Raw genomic sequence first — 17,854 nt, forward strand, 5'->3', positions numbered from 1 at the left:
CTGAATCGTATGGTAACTCTATGTTTAACCTTTTGAGTAAAAGCCAGACTGTTTTCCAGAGCAGCTGTGCCGTTTTACATTCCCACCAGCAGTATAAGAGAGTTCTAACTTCTCTCCATCTTCACCAAAACCTGTTATTATCTGACCTTTTAATTATAGCCATCCTAATGAGGGTGAAGTGGTATCTCATTATGGTTTTGATTTGCATTTCCCTGATGACTAATGATTTTGAACATCTTTTCATTTGCTTATTAGCCCACCGTAAAATTTTAATACCACTGATATACTGTATGTCTGTTTATGTAGTGTGGAATCATTATAATATCTAAGTCCTCCCCAAACCAATTTTCACCCCCTTGAGGGCAGTATTGCCCTCATTGAGAATATATGTATTAGCCCAAGAAGTCACATGGCCAAACCCAAAGTCAAGGAGGCAGGGAAATATATTCCACCCTTTTTGCAGGAAGAACTGGAGATCCACATGGCAAAGGGAGTGTATACATAGAGCGGAGAATTGGGATCTGCAATGCATAGGGTCAGAGAGACTATAAGTTTGGCCTGATGAGGACCGCAGGGCTGCCCATAATTCTTCAGTCACCACAGGCCCACTCTGTCTAAAAGAGATACACACCTTGGCACTGTACACTTCAGAATAGCTGAGTTGTTTTTCTGACCCTTATAGATCTTAGATGAGGTAGAAAAACGACGAGGCATCTCTCCTGCCCTGGTGCAGCCCCTCATGAGGAGTGTTATGGAAGCCCCTTTCCCGGCTCTGGGCAAAACCATCGTTGTCAAAAACTTCTTGCCAGGATCAGGCATTGAGGTAAGCTGTGAGATGCTTTGCCTGTTCTAGGGGAGGGAGTGGCCCAGAAGCTAAGACCCAATGGTCAGAGCGACTGGCTTTCAGTGGGCCCCCAAATTCAGTGTTGCCTTGTCCTCACTCTTCAGGCTGGCCCTGATCACTCATATATGAGGGCAGTATAAATTCCATCCTGAGTCAATTTCATCCAGCCCAGGTCTCTGTCCCAGAGAGCAACCCGAAGAACTATGCTATGGGAGCATGTGATGGCTTCTTTGCAAGATGTTGGCTTTGCAGTTTAGAGACAGACACTGAACTTCCTTAGCTTCTCTTAATAGCCCATTATCATTCATAAATTTTATTTGAACTTATTTACATTTTTGATCGCTTTACCCCCCATGAATTTATCATGTAAAATAGATTCTTTTCAGGGAAGACAAGGTCAGGTACTATTTTTTATTCATCCTAGGATTTGAAGCATGTCCCTTCCCTTGGCCTGATTGGAATTTGATGGCAGACTTTGCTCTCATCCTTTCAGTTCCCTTCATTGTCCTTTTCTGTGAACATCAGGAGGCAAATCTCATTCAGCCCTGAGTCTCCAGTTCCAAAGGCCCTCAGCATACCAGGTGACCTCTGGAAATAAAGGAGGGGATGAAGATGAGTCTGAGACGTTCTGGAACAACCCAATTTCCCGTCACAGAGAGGAGCAGTCTCCTCATTGCTGGGGAGCCCTAAACCATCCCCATCCACACATAGCAGGGAGGTTAACTGTGTGGGGGCATTGGGTAAGTGCTGGGAACAGAGACCAGTCTCTGCCCAATGAAGGAGCCAGTCATTTAAAGGGGAAAAACATGCACACGAGTAGCAACTTGAGATACATTAAAGAACATTTTGTTAAGTACAGAATAATGAGACACATACACTAAGCATGCAAGCTGGAAAGATGCCTCATCAGAAGGTAACTGGAATGGGTTAGGATTCATTAAGAATTGCCTCTAAAGGAAGTGAGTCTTGCAAGTGCTGCTTGGATCTGCCAGTTGTTCTGCACAAACCCGTGACCTGTTCCAGCAGGTAATACCGTGTCATGAGTCAGAGACACTTCCCAGTGGGACTGTAAGGGATGAGACAGCTTTGAACAGTCATGGAATGCTCAGTGGAGAGTCCAATATGTCACTGCCAGGGAGAGCTTCCTGGCCATTTTGGGCCAAGGGCCATTGATCCTGCCCGTCTTTCCCCGTCTCCACCTGACTCTGGCCTTCTGCTCAAGCTGGAGCAGAGCCCTGCCTTCTGAGGTGACCGTGGCAGTCGCACTTCTGTGAGAGGGGCCTTGCATTTGTGTGGGAGGGTCTCACTTTCCTACCAAGGTGCCTCCTTCCCCAGTCTCCTGGGATCTTTCTTTTCCCCAATCCTTTTTGTTTCACTTTTTTTTTTTCTTTCCCTTTTCCCCTGCCCGTGGGTCACCCTGCTGAGGACCTTAGGGCCCCTGGGACTGCGGCGCCTTGCGAGGCCTGGCTGAATGGCTGGGCCCCCTCTTCATGGCTGCTCCTGTTCCCTGGCAGGTGATTGAACTGTGTCGCCCGCTGGACTCCCGGCTTGAACACGTGGATTTTGAATCTCTCTTCTCCTCTCTCAGCGTCCGCCACCTGGTCTGTGTTTTTGCTTCCCTGCTTCTGGAAAGGAGGGTCATCTTCATTGCAGACAAGCTCAGGTACCAACCTTGGCTACTTCTGCAAAAGTGTTTGAATGACAGTTTGTCTTAGGCTATCTAAAGTCTGTAGACCATGGGATTGCCTAGGATTGAAGATTAAGCTCTCTTAGATCAGAGTCAGTAGGAAACTAAGATTGGATGTTCTTAAGGCATACCTGTTGTGTAAAATGGGGTAAGCCTGCACTTCAGTGTATTACTTATCTAGTCTCTGGCCTACTTTTCACACATTCTGCTATGTGCTAGGCCCTCTACTACTGCTAGGGAAACAGATAAAAGACACAGCACTGTCCTCAAAGAGTTCTCAGTCCAGTGGGGGAAACAGAGAAGTAAACAGACCATTACAGTATCATTTGGCAAAGACTGATTAGAGGCAGTGAGTTCTGGAGGCTGAGGGAGGGCTCACTCCAGAGGAGGTGAGTTCTAACTGAGCCTTAAAGCCAAGAGCAAGTAGTAAGCATATTCCAGATGGCAAAAGGAGCCATCTACACAAAAGCAAGGAGACAGGGGAGGCCAAGCACGTCACCTTCAGAATGGCAAGTAGTTCACTGTGGCTGTAGCAGAGGGAGGAAGGTGGATCAGCAAGAGGTTGCAGAACCAGTTCGTGAGGGTCTCCAATGCCATGCTAAAGGATACACACTTTACCCTAAAGGCATCCCTTTCTCTCATTATTAAAATAAATCATATGTGTATAAACACACATCTACTCACTGCACAGTAGGATGCTACCCAAGTCCTAATGGTCACATTCAGTGATTTGCAAACGCCATGTCACCAGTTGTTCTGGTTTGCTAATGCTGCCATGTTGCAAAACACCGGAAGTGGATTGGCTTTTATAAAGGGAGTTTATTTGGTTACAAAATTATAGTCTTAAGGCCATAAAGTGTCCAAGGTAAAGCATCAACAATAGGGTACCTTCGCTGAAGGATGGCCATTGGCATCCAGAAAACCTCTGTTAGCTCAGAAGGCACGTGGCTAGCATCTGCTTGCTCCCAGGTTGTGTTTCAAAATGGCGTTCTCCAAAACGTTGCTCTCGAGGCATTTTGTCCTCTCTTAGCTGCAGCTCCTCTTCAAAGTGTCACTCCCAGTTGCTCTCCAAAACGTCCATCTCAGCTCTGTGTGTTCCTTCTGTTTGTCAGCTCATTTATATGATTCCAGTGATTTAATTCAGACCCACCCTGAATGGGTAGGATAATACCGCCACAGAAATTATCCAATCAAAGGTCTAGCGCACAGTTTATTGAGTCACATCTCCATGGAAACACTCAATCAGTAGGTTCCAACCTAATCAACACTAATACCTCTGCCCCCACAAAATTGCATCAAAGATAATGGTGTTTTGGGGGACATAATACATCCAAACCTGCACACCAATCGAAGAAGATCCAGAAGGAGATGCTGGTAGGGACATGAGTTAATTATGAACTCAAAAAACAAACAAACAAACAAACAAAACCCTGGCATTTTCATCATTTTTTGTCACTCAAAAAATCCTGAATCAGAGCCTTCTTTGCTTTGAAATTGAGGGCGCAGAAGCATGAGTGGTGGCTGCAACTTCCGGGAAGTGCTGGGATATGGGGGCCAGGCCAGAAATGAGCCAGCCAACCAGGAGAAACAGATGAGGCCACCTGAGAAATTCATCTGGAATGAAGAAATGCCAAAAACAAAACAAAACAAAACAAAACAAAGAATTGTGGTTTGCAGGGAAAATATGATTCTCAACTATGGGAAACAAAAGGAAGGAAGAAGAAAAGTGAAAGAAAAATGAAAAGAATAAAATGCATCAACATGGAATTCATCATGAGGTGGGGTAGGAAACAGAAAGCCAGCCCTCTCCTCCCCACAGCAGCCCATCTGGTCACCTTTATGATGCTCCTCTTTGGACAGCAGCCATTTGGCTATCCCCAGCCTGCTCCCACCCTGGTTTTTAGTTAGCTATTCACTTTTAAATGTCATAGTTATTGTACTCCCTTGTGCACTTTTGTCAGCTCAGGAAGCAGGCCTGGTCTTTCAGCCTGCAGCTGGTGCTGGGCGCTGGGCAGCTCTCCAAGCTCACTGGGCACTGGGGAATTCAGACAAGAGAGTTCTCAGGGTTGGGGCCCTGGAAGCCAAGAATGAGTAATAACCTTTCAGTGACCAAGATCTGATTTCATCAGCACTGTAGGAACTGTCTTTGTTCTCTTGAAGATCCCTCACTTCCCCACTCCCACTGTCCTTTAGTTGTAGAATTCTCAGGCTTGGACTTGGGGGAGGGGAAAGTGTTGGATCTCAGGAAAGCCTAGGCAAGATATAGGAACTCCCCTGCCACCCCACTCACCACCCGTGCTCCACCCTGACATGGCAGAGTGAGAAGCTTCAGGGAACTTTAGGACTTTCTCCACAGAAGCTTTGGGCAACCAGCAAGAAATGGCAGAGATAGCTTTGTAAAAGCTCCAGGAAGTAGTTAAAGGATTTTAGTAACAATGCAAGTGCCGAATCAAGAAAAAGGCAACCTAAAAGCAGTAGGACTTCATGGTGCCCTGGCTGGCCCCTCCTTCACCCCTCACTAACCCACTGCAGGGCAGATCCCTGGTCCTGATTCTGGAGGGAGCAGAGTAACCTTCATGCACATACTGGGGGCACGTATGTCAGCTCACTCTGGTGGTTGGGACTCGCCATGCCAGACCCTGCCCTACACATAGAAGGCAGCTCACTGAGCTCTCCTACAGAACTCTGTGGAACAGTAGTCAAGTCATGCTGTCTTGGGGGAGGGATTGCAGGCCAAGGACTTACAGTGCAGTGCCCAGACCATGAGGAAACTTCCTGGGGAAGAGGGGACATTCATATCCATGTAAATGGGGGGATTCCTCTGGCCACTGGCACATGCTCAAGACAAGAAGCATGCACAGAAAGGATCAGAGAGGCCCCTATTCTTCAGCCTGGAGCTATTCTCCAAACTCAAGGTATGGATAAGCCCTGAAGGAGAGCGCTCAGCATAGGTCAATATGCAAAGACTGGGAATGGTGTTTTCTTTTTGTTGTTGTTGTTGTTAGCTCCTGGCATTTAAGGCAAACTCTAAGAACACTAGATGGATATAAGCTTGAGGACAGATGCCTCAGAGTCTAAGTTCTAGCAATAACACACTAAACTATCAAAATGTCCTGGTATCAACAGAAGATTACAAAATGTACAAAGAAACAGGAAATGATAGCCCAGGCAAAGGAGAAGATTAAAACATTAGAAACCACCAATGAGGAGGATCAGACCTGGAACATAACAGACAAAAGCTTTTAAAAATGGTCCTAAATATGCTCAAAGAGCTTAAGGAAAACATGGACAAAGAACTGAAGGAAATCAGGAAAACATAGATGAACACAAAAAGGACATCAGTAGAGAGATGGTAATTATGAAAAAGAACCAAACAGAGCTGACAGCCATAGTGATAAAAATTTAAAATTCTTTAGAGAGGGCCAGTAGCAGATTAGAACCGGCAGGAAGAAAGAATCAGTGAACTTGAAGATAAGATAATTGAAATCATCCAATCTAAGAAGCAGAAAGAATGAAGAAAAGTAAATAGAGCCTGAGAAATCTGTGGGAAACCATCAAGCATACCAATCTACACATTGTGGGAGTCCCAGGAGGGAACGAAAGAGGGTAGGGGGCAGAGAGAATATTAAAGGAAATAATGGCTGAAGACTTCCCAAGTTTAACAAAAGACAGGAACAGGATGCTCAATACATTCCAAACAAGAAACCCAAATAGACGCACACTGCGCCATGTTATAATCAAACTGTCAAATGCCAAAGATAAAGAAAGAGTTCTGAAAGCCGTGAAAGAAGCTACGTGTCACATATAACAGAACCTCGATAAGATTAAGTGCTGATTTATCACTGGAAACCATGGAGGCAAGAAAGCACTGGGATGACATATTTAAAATGCTGAAAGCAAAAAAATTGACAACCAAGAATTCTGTATCCGGAAATATTGTCTTTGAAAAGTTAGGGAGGAATTAAGACATTCCCAAATAAACAAAAGCTGAGGGACTTCTTCACCACTAGACCAGCCTTACAGGAAATGCTAAAGGGAGTTCTGCAGGTTGATAGGAAAGGATTCTAGAGAATTGACTGAAGCCAGATGGAGAAATCAGGCTCTCTGGTAAGATAATGACATGGGTACATTTAAATACCAGTACTGTTGTATTTTTTATTTGTAACTCCACTTTTTACTTCTTATGGGATCTAAAAGGAAAATGCATATGAGTGCTAGTTTGAATGTATTATGTCCCCCAAAACACCATTATCTTTGATGCAGTCTTGTGTGGGCAGACGTATTAGTGTTGATTAGATTGTAATTCTTTGATTGAGTATTTCCATGGAGATGTGACCCACCCAACTGTAGGTGATAACTCTGATTGGATAATTTCTATGGATGTGTGGCCCCACCCATTCAGCATGGGCCTTGATTAGTTTATCAGAGCACTATATAAGCCCAGAATAGAAGGAGTGAGCTTGCCACAGCCAAGAGGGACACTTTGAAGAATGCACAGAAGCTGAGGGAGTAGCTGCAGATGAGAGACAGTTTGAAGATGGCCATTGAAAGCAGACTCTTGCTCCAGAGAAGCTCAGAGAGGACAAACACCCCACAAGCAACTAAGACTGATATTTTTGAGGAACTGCAGCCTGGAGAGGAATGTTCTGGGAGAAAGCCATTTTGAAACCAGAACTTTGGAGCAGACGCCAGCCACGTGCCTTCCCAACTAACAGAGGTTTCCGGACAGCATTGGCCATCCTCCAGTGAAGGTACCCGATTGCTGATGTGTTACCTTGGACACTTCATGACCTTAAGACTGTAACTGTGTAACAAATAAACCCCCTTTATAAAAGCCAATCCATCCCTGGTGTTTTGCATTCTGGCAGCATTAGCAAACTAGAACAATATGTAATGATAAATCAGTGGTTTTGGACTCATACTGTATAACTGATTTGTGAGAAGAACTACATAAAGGTGAGGAGAACAAAGGTGTATAGAACATGATTTATGTATGCTTTTGAAGTTGTTAAGGTAGTATCAAGGTGAGTGAGATTGTTATAAAATTTATGGAGGATGATAGATTTAAGCCCCATGGTAACCGCAAAGAAAATATCTATGCAAACTCATAGAGACAGAAAGTAGAGTACACATTAACAGGGGTGGGAAGCAAGGGCAATTGGAAGGTTAATGTAAAATGAGTGTAGGGTTTCCCTTTGGAGTGAAAGGAAAGTTAGAGCCATGGATGGTGGTGAGGGTACTGAAACACTGTGAATGTAATTAATCCCACTGAATGGTATGCTTGGGAGGGGTTTGAATGAGAAGATTTTGGTTGTGTATATGTTTCACAATTTAAAAAAAGAAAAGAAAAGAAAAGAAAAGAAAGAAACTAAAGAGGTAATGACAATTCATTGCAATACATGATCCTGGATGAGATCTAAGAATTGAGACAAAAAGGCTCAGAAGGACAATATTGGGACATAGGAGGACTTGGAATAGAGAATGTAAACTTCATATTATTAAATTTCTTAAACTTGATAACTGCACTTAAGATGATTACATACATGAATATCCTGTTTTGTAGGAACTCTACATGGAATTATCATGTGTTCAAGGAGTGTGATGATGATAGAATGATACGGCAAAGGTGGCAAAATGTTAAAAAGTTGATGGAAGGAAGTATCTGGGGGTATCTGGTGGGGAAGGAGGCAAGTTGGACTCTCTGTATGGGGTTTGTAATATTTTGGCAATTGCCCTGTAAGTTTGAAATTATTTCAAAATTAAAAATTTTTTTAAATAATGTAGAAAGGCCAACTGAGCAAACCTAAAGCCTGCAATGTCGGGAGTGGAGATGGGGGCACAAATAGCCCTCTGAGGAGCTTACTTCTGGATTAAGAATGTGAGGCTTGGGTGGGATTCCCGTGAGAAGATGGGTGTGGCTAGAGAAGAGCTGACCAGTCAGGGACCACGTCCCCACCCTTATCCCCCAGGTGCCCTCCAAGGAGAAGGGGAACAGAAAGTATCTGTTTTTCTGGTCAGAACACAATGAAAGAAAAGGTGGAAACAGAAAGGGGAGAGGAGCTTTGTTAAAGACAAAATCCATCCCTGAAGGGCTGTGTAGTATTTATCTATATCAAAGAGTCAGGGAACAGGGAAGCTGAGAAATGCTTACTACGAGGATGTCTGGGGGAGGACCGGCCATCTCTGCCTTTCCTTGGACCAGTTTCTGGGTTGATTGGTGGGATACTGGGGCAGCGCCTCCTGCAGAGCTGCTGTAATGAGACAAAGGAAAAATGAATGGATTCCAGCATCCAAGAGGCGGGGCCTCAGCTGGTTCTCCCAGTTTCCCACCCCCACTCACCTGCTTATGGAGGAAATAATTTCAGCTCTGTGGCTGACTGGAGGGATATGAGATTCTCCCCTCACCCCACCTGCCATGATGCCTGACATCCTGCCCTTAGAGATTTAGTCCTTTAAACAGCAGATGCCATGAGAAGGCTAAAATGTCAGGTGTGTCTGCTGCAAGCATATTGCCCACTGGATATTTCTTTTTTCAGTGGCTGGCAAATGTCTTGGGCATCAAGAAGATGGGATTTTTGTAGGGGAGGAGGAGGAAGCAGGAGAGTGGGTAGTTTGGGTGCCCTCCTAGGGACGAGGTCTAGGCCATGCTGTAGTAATTGTGTGTGTGTGTGTGTGTGTGTATGTGTGTAAAATACCTTTCTGATGTGTTTTCACTCTTTAGAGCTTTCAGACTTGCATACCCATCTTATCCTCACAGGGGAAGGTTTCCAGGGGTAGGAAGGAACCCTGAACATCCCTAGTCCTGGGTCTCCCTCTTTATGAAACAAAGAGCTTGCCTGGGCCATGGCCCCCTGCAGCTCTGTCTTCCTGGGGCTCTAATGTCTTGTTTACCCTAAAGGAAGCCTGTGCTTTTCCTGTTATAAATGGTTCAAAATGTTTTCTTGCTTGCCCAATGAATTATCTTTCTATCCTACTCTAATAGGATACAGACCCGAAGAGGTGAAAAGGTGGGAGTTGACAGTGGAGAGCTAAGGCCAAAAGAGCTCTTAGGAAGGAAGAGAAGAAAACTGAAAGAGCGAGTGAACCTGACAAGAATAACAGCAGCAGCAGCTACGACATGGAGCCGTGGGGTGTTGGCACTGGGCCATCCCTGCTCTAAGGGTTTCACCTGTATCATCCCAGTCTCTCAGTAACCCAGTCAGATAGATACTGTTGTTAGGAACCCACAAAGCACACAAAGGTTCAGCATCTTTGCTCGAGGAAAACAGTGAGTGGGAGAGCTGGGACTCACTCAGACCCAGGCAGCCTGTTTCCAGAGAAACAAGGAAGGATTGGGAACAGAATAAGGTGGTCTGAAGGTAGGGGCTGAGGGGTCTGTGACCCTATCTGTCTACAGAAGTATATAAAGTCAGTCTTTTGTCAAACATGCTTTTTATGACCCCTTTGTGCTGGCAGTTGGGTCAGAATTGCCTCCTGAGGACGCTGTGAGGTCTGTGCCCTTCTCCTCAGGGTCCTCTCTCCCTCCCTGGCAGCCAGTCTTCGGCCCTCCAGTGCAGTGGGTGGAACTGGATAGCCCCAAAGTCTCTCCTGGCTCTGAAATTCTCTGACGCCATGGGCCAGGCCTCCCAGGACTGTGCTCCTTGGTGCCCTCCCAGCGTTTGTGGCCCAGAACCTGCTGAACCCCCCTTTCCTCACCCAAGGACTCCTCCTCAGGCTTCTTGTGCTTTCCAAAGTATCCTGGGGGACAAGCACCTCATCTGATCAACTATGAAACAGGGGAGTGGACTGTGTAGTTCATGGGGGCCCTCTGACTCAAAGGCTCTGTGGTTCTATGAATTTGCTACTGAGGCAAAATCAGCACTAAAACCGGACATCCCCTCCCACCCTCACATCCCAGGGACCTGGTTCAATGGAAATCTTCTGGCTGTCAGGTCTCTACCATTGCTGCCTAACTTAGAAGAGTGATCCTAATCATGGGAATTTCAGTTTTTCAAAGCTGGGAGTGATAAGATGCTGAGGTAGCTTGTGAGTGCTCAAATAATGCCTTTGCACCTTATTTGTGTGAGAAACCCTCTCTTCAGAAAAAGATAAATGTGCACCATGTTTTGATTCCTCTCCCATGGGATTCTCACACCCAAATGGCCATCCTAGGCCCCTGCTTCAAGCTGTACTTACAAGCCAGGAGTTGCTCAACAACTACTATAACTGCATAATTTTGTAAAGCCTCGGCTTAGCCTTCTCATTTTGTGTCTCTGACCCTCGGTGATGCCCCTTTCCCAGCAGGCCAAGTAAGTAAAAAAGTGAAAGCAAAAAACTCAGAGAACCTTTGTTGTGTGTGTGTCTGTGTGTTCCTGAGTGAGAAAGCAAGAAACCCATCTTCTCTTCTCTTGCCTGCTCCACCTAGGGGATGTTCCTCTGGAAAGAATCAGGAATCTGTATCCACCTAGTTCTGTCTGACTTACAGAAAAGTAGCCACAGGGATTTTTTTTTTTTTCATTTACATATTTTTATTTGGAAATGTTTATATCAGTACAGTGAAATTAAATTTTAGAGACACTGGTTATCAGTTTATTATAAAAGAGACATGGAAATTATTTACATCATGGAAGATTTCAGAACTTCAGTGGAATGGGCAGCTTCACATTCAAGAATATTTCACTCCATATACTTCCCAAGAATGTCACTATCTCTAAATAAGAAATACTCCTTGTCTTCTAGAACTACTTTGATGCCTCCATATTCTGGGAGAAGAACTTTGTCTCCAACTTTCATGCTAACTGGTTCAATCTGTCCACCCTTTCCTTTAGCTCCCGATCCAACAGTTAATACTGTTGCTTGCAACACTTTTCCTTGAGATTTTTCTGGAAGCATAATGCCTCCTTTAGTTACAGTTTCGGCTGCACTCCTTTCAACCAATACTTGATCAAAGAAGGGAAGAAACTTTCTAAACGCCTGTCTTGCCATGGCTCCGGTTAGCCACAGGGATTTGAAGTCTGACAAACAAGGGTTTGGGGAAGAGTCCCTGGCTGCAAGTTATCTGATCTGGAAAAGTCTGTGAAGAAGTTCTTCAGCATAAGTTACAGCTCATGCCTTCATCCCCACTGCCTGGACACACTGCTGTACTTGGTGCACATGTCCTAATATCTAGCCCGGGTTGGCTAAAATTTGAGGCAGCCTCCTCATTCTTCAGGTTTCCCTTTGTAACCCTAGTCTTTGTGAGACCATAAAATAGCACATGAGAACAGAACATACCACAAACTCATGGAGTGACCCTGTGACATCCCGAGGGTGGAGATTAGCCTGTTTTAGGTCTTTGGTCGCTACCCCCAACAGCCTCCCCCACACAGAGAATTTATTTATTCATCATTGCTAGTGAGTCTGTCCAGTGCAAGAGGAAATCACAGGGAACTGTGGCAAATATTGTAAGAGTTATGGAAGGGTTTGAAGTTGAGCCAAAATTCTAACAAATTTAGAATAACATTTTTGCTTTGTTTCATCTTTAGTGTGGCTGTTGAGTGTTTCTTAAGGCCCTGTTAAACCAAAGTTTGACAGATGGAAAAGAAAGAATGTTGTGATGGCTTATCCTGTTGCCATGACAACCCAAATAAATATTTCCCTATACCCTTTTCTTCATTTCCCTGAGGATAAACATTTTGTTGTTTAGTATTAATTTCACTTCCCCAAAGTTTTGGCTACACCTACAGACCGGGCTGAATAATAAAGTCAGAGATGTATGTAAACAAATTTGCACAAGCATTTTAGGTAGGGCAAAGTTTCTAATATTTAAGAAATTACTTATAATCTTTTGTAGTTCATTAAGACCATAAACGTAATGACTGACTCCTGGCTAATTTAAGTGAGATTATGTGGTGAAATCTTGACATGGACTGGTATTTGAACTTCTGCTTTGACTTATGGGCAACTACACAAGTGAGTTCATGTATAGCTGTGCACCTTCATCCTTCAGGGTTCTCTTGGTCCATTTTTAATGAGTTTCCATAAGCTTGAATGGGAGTTCCATAGCCTCTCTTGAATCTGCTGCACCCAACAATGTCTGCCATCTCAGAAAAAAGGTTGGGTTTGACCAAGACCTACCTGAAAGTGTTCAGAGCAGCCACCTTGGTGCTCTGGGATCCAAAATACCACTTCAGAGGTCTGACATTCCTCAGTGTAGTTGACAGAGTCTTGGTAATAAATACCTCTAATTCAGCAAAACTCTATGAAAAATACAATCTTAATAACATAATAGCATCAGTCTGATTAAGTATTACTTATTTTTGCATATGAACACCAAGAAGATAACACTTGAAGTAAGATTTAGAGAATAACCTGCCACATATTGTTGTCTTCTATTCCAAACTTGTCACTAATGTAATCTTGGGTTGGAAATTTATTCCAGTTCTTCTCTTGGAGTCAGAGTCCTCCCAGGCTGAGATTGCTTTGTATTGTAGTCTTCCCCTATTGGGCTAGCTATGGCTGAAAACATCTCAACTGCTTTATTAGTTTCTCAGAGTGAGATGTCACCATTGTCTTGCTCTTCTGTCTCCACTAATGAGACCTAGAATTACCTTCTGGTGACAAGCCTTTATTCTTTTCAAGACCTCAACAGAAAGCTCCTCTCCTGGAATCTGGTTTTAAAAAAATTTTTGAAGTACTTTCAAACATACAGGACAGTTGCAAAAATAATACAACCCCCTCCAACATACCCTTTGTTCTAGTTTGCTAATGCTGCCAGGATGCAAAATACCAGAAATGGATTGGCTTTTATAAAAGGGGGGTTATTTGGTTACAAGGTCATCAAGTGTCAATCAACAAAGGGTACTTTCGCTGAAGAAAGGCCATTGGCATCCAGAAAACCTCTGTTAGTTGGGAAGGCATATGGCTGGCGTTTGCTTGCTCCTAGGTTGTGTTTCAAAATGGCGTTCTCCAAAATGTCTGCATCAGCTTCCAATGGCCATCTTCAAAATGTCTGTCTCAGCTCCAGCTCACTATGAGCTCCTTCTGTCTGAGCTTATATAGTGCTTCAGTAAACTAAATAAAGCCCACACTGAATGGGTGGGACCACGCCTCCATGGAAATAATCCTATCAGAATTATCACCCACAGTGGGTGGGTGACATCTCCATGGCACTGAACCAGTAGGTTCCAATCCGGTCCACACAAATACATCTGTCCCCACAAGAATGCATTAAGGAATGTGGCTTTTTCTGGGGGACATAAATATACAAACCAGCACACCCTTATTCCCCCAGATACCCAGATCCACCAATTTAACATTTTGCAACATTTGCCATATCATTCTGTCTATCCATCAGCCTATCAATCAATCTATCCATCTATCTGTCTATCTATCTGTTAATCCATTTTCTGAACATTTGAGTGTAGTTTGTATACATCATGCCCTTGAACACTTAATTCTGGTATGCACATTTCCTAAGAACAAGGATATGCACTTATTGTAAGCGCTGTAAATGCATTTATCAAGTTTAAGAAGTTTAACACTTATGGTGTATATTTACACTTACAATGTATATTCCAATTTTTCATATATCCCCAAAATATATATATTTTGGGGGGCTTCTTCTCCTCCATTATTAGATGCCATCCAGGTTCACGTATTGCATTTAATTGTCATTGTCTCTTTAGTTGCTCATTCTTTTTTTTTAAATTGTGGGAACATATATACAATATAAACTATTCTATCTTAACCACCCCCAAGCATACCATTCAATGGGATTAATCACATTAAAATATTGTGGTGGTCTCCTAACCTTCCATTACTAAAACTTTTCCTTCTTCCCAAACTTAAATTCTACACCCATTATGCATTAACTCCCCATTCCCCTGCCCCCTGCCCCTGGCAACCTGTACTCTGATTTCTTTCTCTGTGAACTTGTATATTCTCTGATATTTTCTTTGTAGTTAACATGGGGCTTAACTTTAACATCCTAAATCCATAATAATCATGTTTTCTTTGATACCAACTTAACTTCAATAGTGTACACAAGCTGTGTTCTGTACCCTGCCCATCCCTTACCTTTATGAAGTTCTTGTCACAAGTTACTGGTTTATCCATTATGAGTCCAAAACCATTGATGTATCATTACATTTTATGCATTTGCCTTTTAGATCCTTTAGGAAGTAAGAAAATGGAGATACATACCAAAAATTCAATAGTACTGGCATTTATATATACCCATGTTATTACCCTCATTAGAGATCTTTATTTCTTCATCCAGTGTCATTTTATCATCTCTTGCCCTTTCCTTTCACCCTGTAGAACTCTCTTTAGCATCTCTTGTAGAGCCAGTTTCGTGGTGACAGTATCTCAGCTTTTGTTTACCTAGGACTTTCTAAATTCATCCCTCATTTTTTTTTTTTTTTTTTATTTATTTTATTTTATTTATTTATTTATTTTTTTTAATCATCATTTTATTGAGATATATTCACATACCACGCAGTCATACAAAACAAATTGTACTTTCGATTGTTTACAGTACCATTACATAGTTGTACATTCATCACCTAAATCAATCCCTGACACCTTCATTAGCACACACACAAAAATAACAAGAATAATAATTAGAGTGAAAAAGAGCAATTGAAGTAAAAAAGAACACTAGGTACCTTTGTCTGTTTGTTTGCTTCCCCTACTTTTCTACACATCCATCCATAAACTAGACAAAGTGGAGTTTGGTCCTTATGGCATTCCCAATCCCACTGTCACCCCTCATAAGCTACATTTTTATACAACTGTCTTCGAGATTCATGGGTTCTGGGTTGTAGTTTAATAGTTTCAGGTATCCACCACCAGCTACCCCAATTCTTTAGAACCTAAAAAAGGTTGTCTAAAGTGTGCGTAAGAGTGCCCACCAGAGTGATCTCTCGGCTCATTTTGGAATCTCTCTGCCACTGAAGCTTATTTCATTTCCTTTCACATCCCCCTTTTGGTCAAGAAGATGTTCTCCATCCCACGATGCCGGGTCTACATTCCTCCCCGGGAGTCATCATCCCTCATTTTTAAAAGACAATTTTGTCAGATATAGAATTCTTGGTTGACAATTTTTTGCTTTCCAAACTTCAAATATGTCTTCCCACTGCTGTCTTATATCATGGTTTCCAATGAGAAATTAGCACTTAGTCTTACTGAGGATCCCTTGTAGGTGACACGTTGCTTCTCTCTTGCGACTTTCAGAATTCTCTCTTTATCTTTGACATTCAACAGTTTGATTATAACTTGGTGCAGTATGGGTCTATTTGGGTATGACTTGTTTGGAATGTGTTGAGCATCTTGAATGTGTATATTCATGTCTTCCATTAAATTTGGGAAGTTTTCAGAGTTATTTCTTTGAATATACTCTCTGCTCCTTTCTCTCTTCTCCTTCTGTAATTCCCACAATATTGGTGCGCTTCATGGTGTCCCACAGGTTTCTCAGGCTCTGTTCACATTCCTTCATTTTTTCTTCTTTCTGTTCCACAATCAATTGTTTTATCTTCAAGTTCACTGATTCTTTCTTCTGCCAACTCCAATCTGCTTTTGAACACCTCTAGGGAATTTTTTATTTCTGCTGTTGTGGTCATCAGCTCCGTTTGGCTCCTTTTCATAATTTCCATCTGTTTGTGTTTATCTGTCATTTAGTTCTTTGTTCATGTTTTCTTGTAGCTCTTTGGTCATATTTAGGACCACTTTTTTAAAGTCTTTGACTTATATGTCCCAAATCAGACTTCGTCATTGATGGTTTCTAATGCTTTAATCTTCTCCTTTGCTTGGGCCATCACTTTCTGTTTCTTTGTGTTTTGTAACCTTCTGTTCAAAAATGGACATTTTGATATTTTAATGTATTATTGCTGGAATTTAGACTAAGGAGGTGTCTATTCCTTAAGCTGCACCCAGCTGGCATTATGACAGAGCTTTCCTTAAATGCCAAGAGCTAAAAAGAAAAAAGAAAGAAAAAAGAAAACACCATTCCTAGTCTTTGCAGATTGGCCTGCGCCAGAGCTCTTCTTCAGAGCTTACCCATAAAATGAGTTTAGAGGATAGCTTGAGGCCAAAACATAGGGGCCTCCTGATCCTTTCTGCATATATGTCTTGTCTTGGCCCTGGGAATTCCCCTGTTAACATAGATACAAATGTCCCTTCATCCCTAGGGAAGTCCCCTCATCCCTAGGTCCCAGGCACTGTACTGTATGTCCTACAGCCAGCAATCCCTTGCCCAGGCAGCCACTTGACTGCTCTCTCACAGCATTCTATAGCAGAGCTCTATGAGCAGCCTTCTACATGCAGGGCAAATTCTGAGATAGCAAGTCCCTAAGGACAACCACTGGACAGATTGGGCCAGACATACATGTTCCCAGTGCATGCATGAGGGGCTCCTCCCTTCTGAACCAGGACTTTAGGTCTGCTCTGGTAGTACTGGCCAGCTCCACACTAAGCCAGTGAGGGGTGGGGGAGGGGTCTTACCCCACACTACAAGATCCTATTGTTTTCAGGTAGTATTTTTCTTGATTTGGCACTTGCCCCATTAATGCAGTCCTTTAACTTTTTCTGGAGCTTTGAGAGAGATGTTTCCTCTAGTTCTTGCTGATTGTTCAAAGCTTCTTTCAGGGCATGGAGCCCTAAAGCATCTCACTCTACCATCGTTCTGGTTTGCTAATGCTGCTGTTACATAAAATACCAGAAATTGATTGGCTTTTATAAAGGGGGTTTATTTGTTTGCAAATTTACAGTTCTAAAGCCATAAAATTGTCCATACTAAGGCATCAACAAGATGATACCTTCACTGAAGAAAGGCCAATGGCGTCCAGAACACCTCTGTCAGCTGGGAAGGCATGTGGCTGGTGTCTGCGCTTCTCCAGGGCAATCTTGGGGCTTCATCTCTTAACTTGGCACCTCCAAGCATCCTTCTGTCCACAACTCCAAGTATCTCTAAACCTCAGCTGCTCTTGGGGTGTTTTCTCCTCTCTTAGCTTCTCTGGAGCAAACCCTGGGCTAGCATCTCAATACATCAGCAAGCATCTGGGTCTGCTCTTTTTAAAGGACTCCAGTAAACTAATCAGGACCCACACTGAATGGGCAGGGCCACATCTCCATGGAGATAACCCAACTAAAGGTGTCACCCACAGTTGGGTGAGTCACATCTTCATGGAAACAATCAAAAAGTTCCAATCTAATCAACACTAGTATGTCTGCTCCCACAAGATGGCATTAAAGAACATGGCTTTTTCTGGGGGACATAATATATCCAAACTGGCACAACCATCTTGATCAGGGCTGGACTCCCAGTGCCTGGCTTTGGCTGCCTCTTATACATTCATTGTTCATAG

At 43.1% G+C, this 17,854-nt stretch overlaps 2 protein-coding genes across 3 annotated transcripts in view; one reads left to right on the forward strand and one right to left on the reverse strand.

Moving 5' to 3' along the window:
* Nucleotides 1-17,854, forward strand: part of DENND2A (DENN domain containing 2A) — a 143,211-nt gene that overhangs the window by 107,527 nt on the left and 17,830 nt on the right. For both annotated transcript variants that reach the window (XM_037836022.1, XM_037836021.1), the window contains exons 13-14: nt 683-823; nt 2,359-2,507. In XM_037836022.1, coding sequence (XP_037691950.1) covers nt 683-823; nt 2,359-2,507 — 290 coding nt within the window. The remainder of the gene's footprint in view (nt 1-682; nt 824-2,358; nt 2,508-17,854) is intronic.
* On the reverse strand, nt 11,187-11,495 carry LOC119534017 (10 kDa heat shock protein, mitochondrial-like). Its single transcript, XM_037836023.1, has one exon. It carries the CDS (start codon nt 11,493-11,495, stop codon nt 11,187-11,189), a length of 309 nt encoding a protein of 102 aa, XP_037691951.1.

Source organism: Choloepus didactylus, chromosome 5 (genome assembly GCF_015220235.1).
Source record: "Choloepus didactylus isolate mChoDid1 chromosome 5, mChoDid1.pri, whole genome shotgun sequence".
NCBI classification, from domain to species: domain Eukaryota; kingdom Metazoa; phylum Chordata; class Mammalia; order Pilosa; family Megalonychidae; genus Choloepus; species Choloepus didactylus.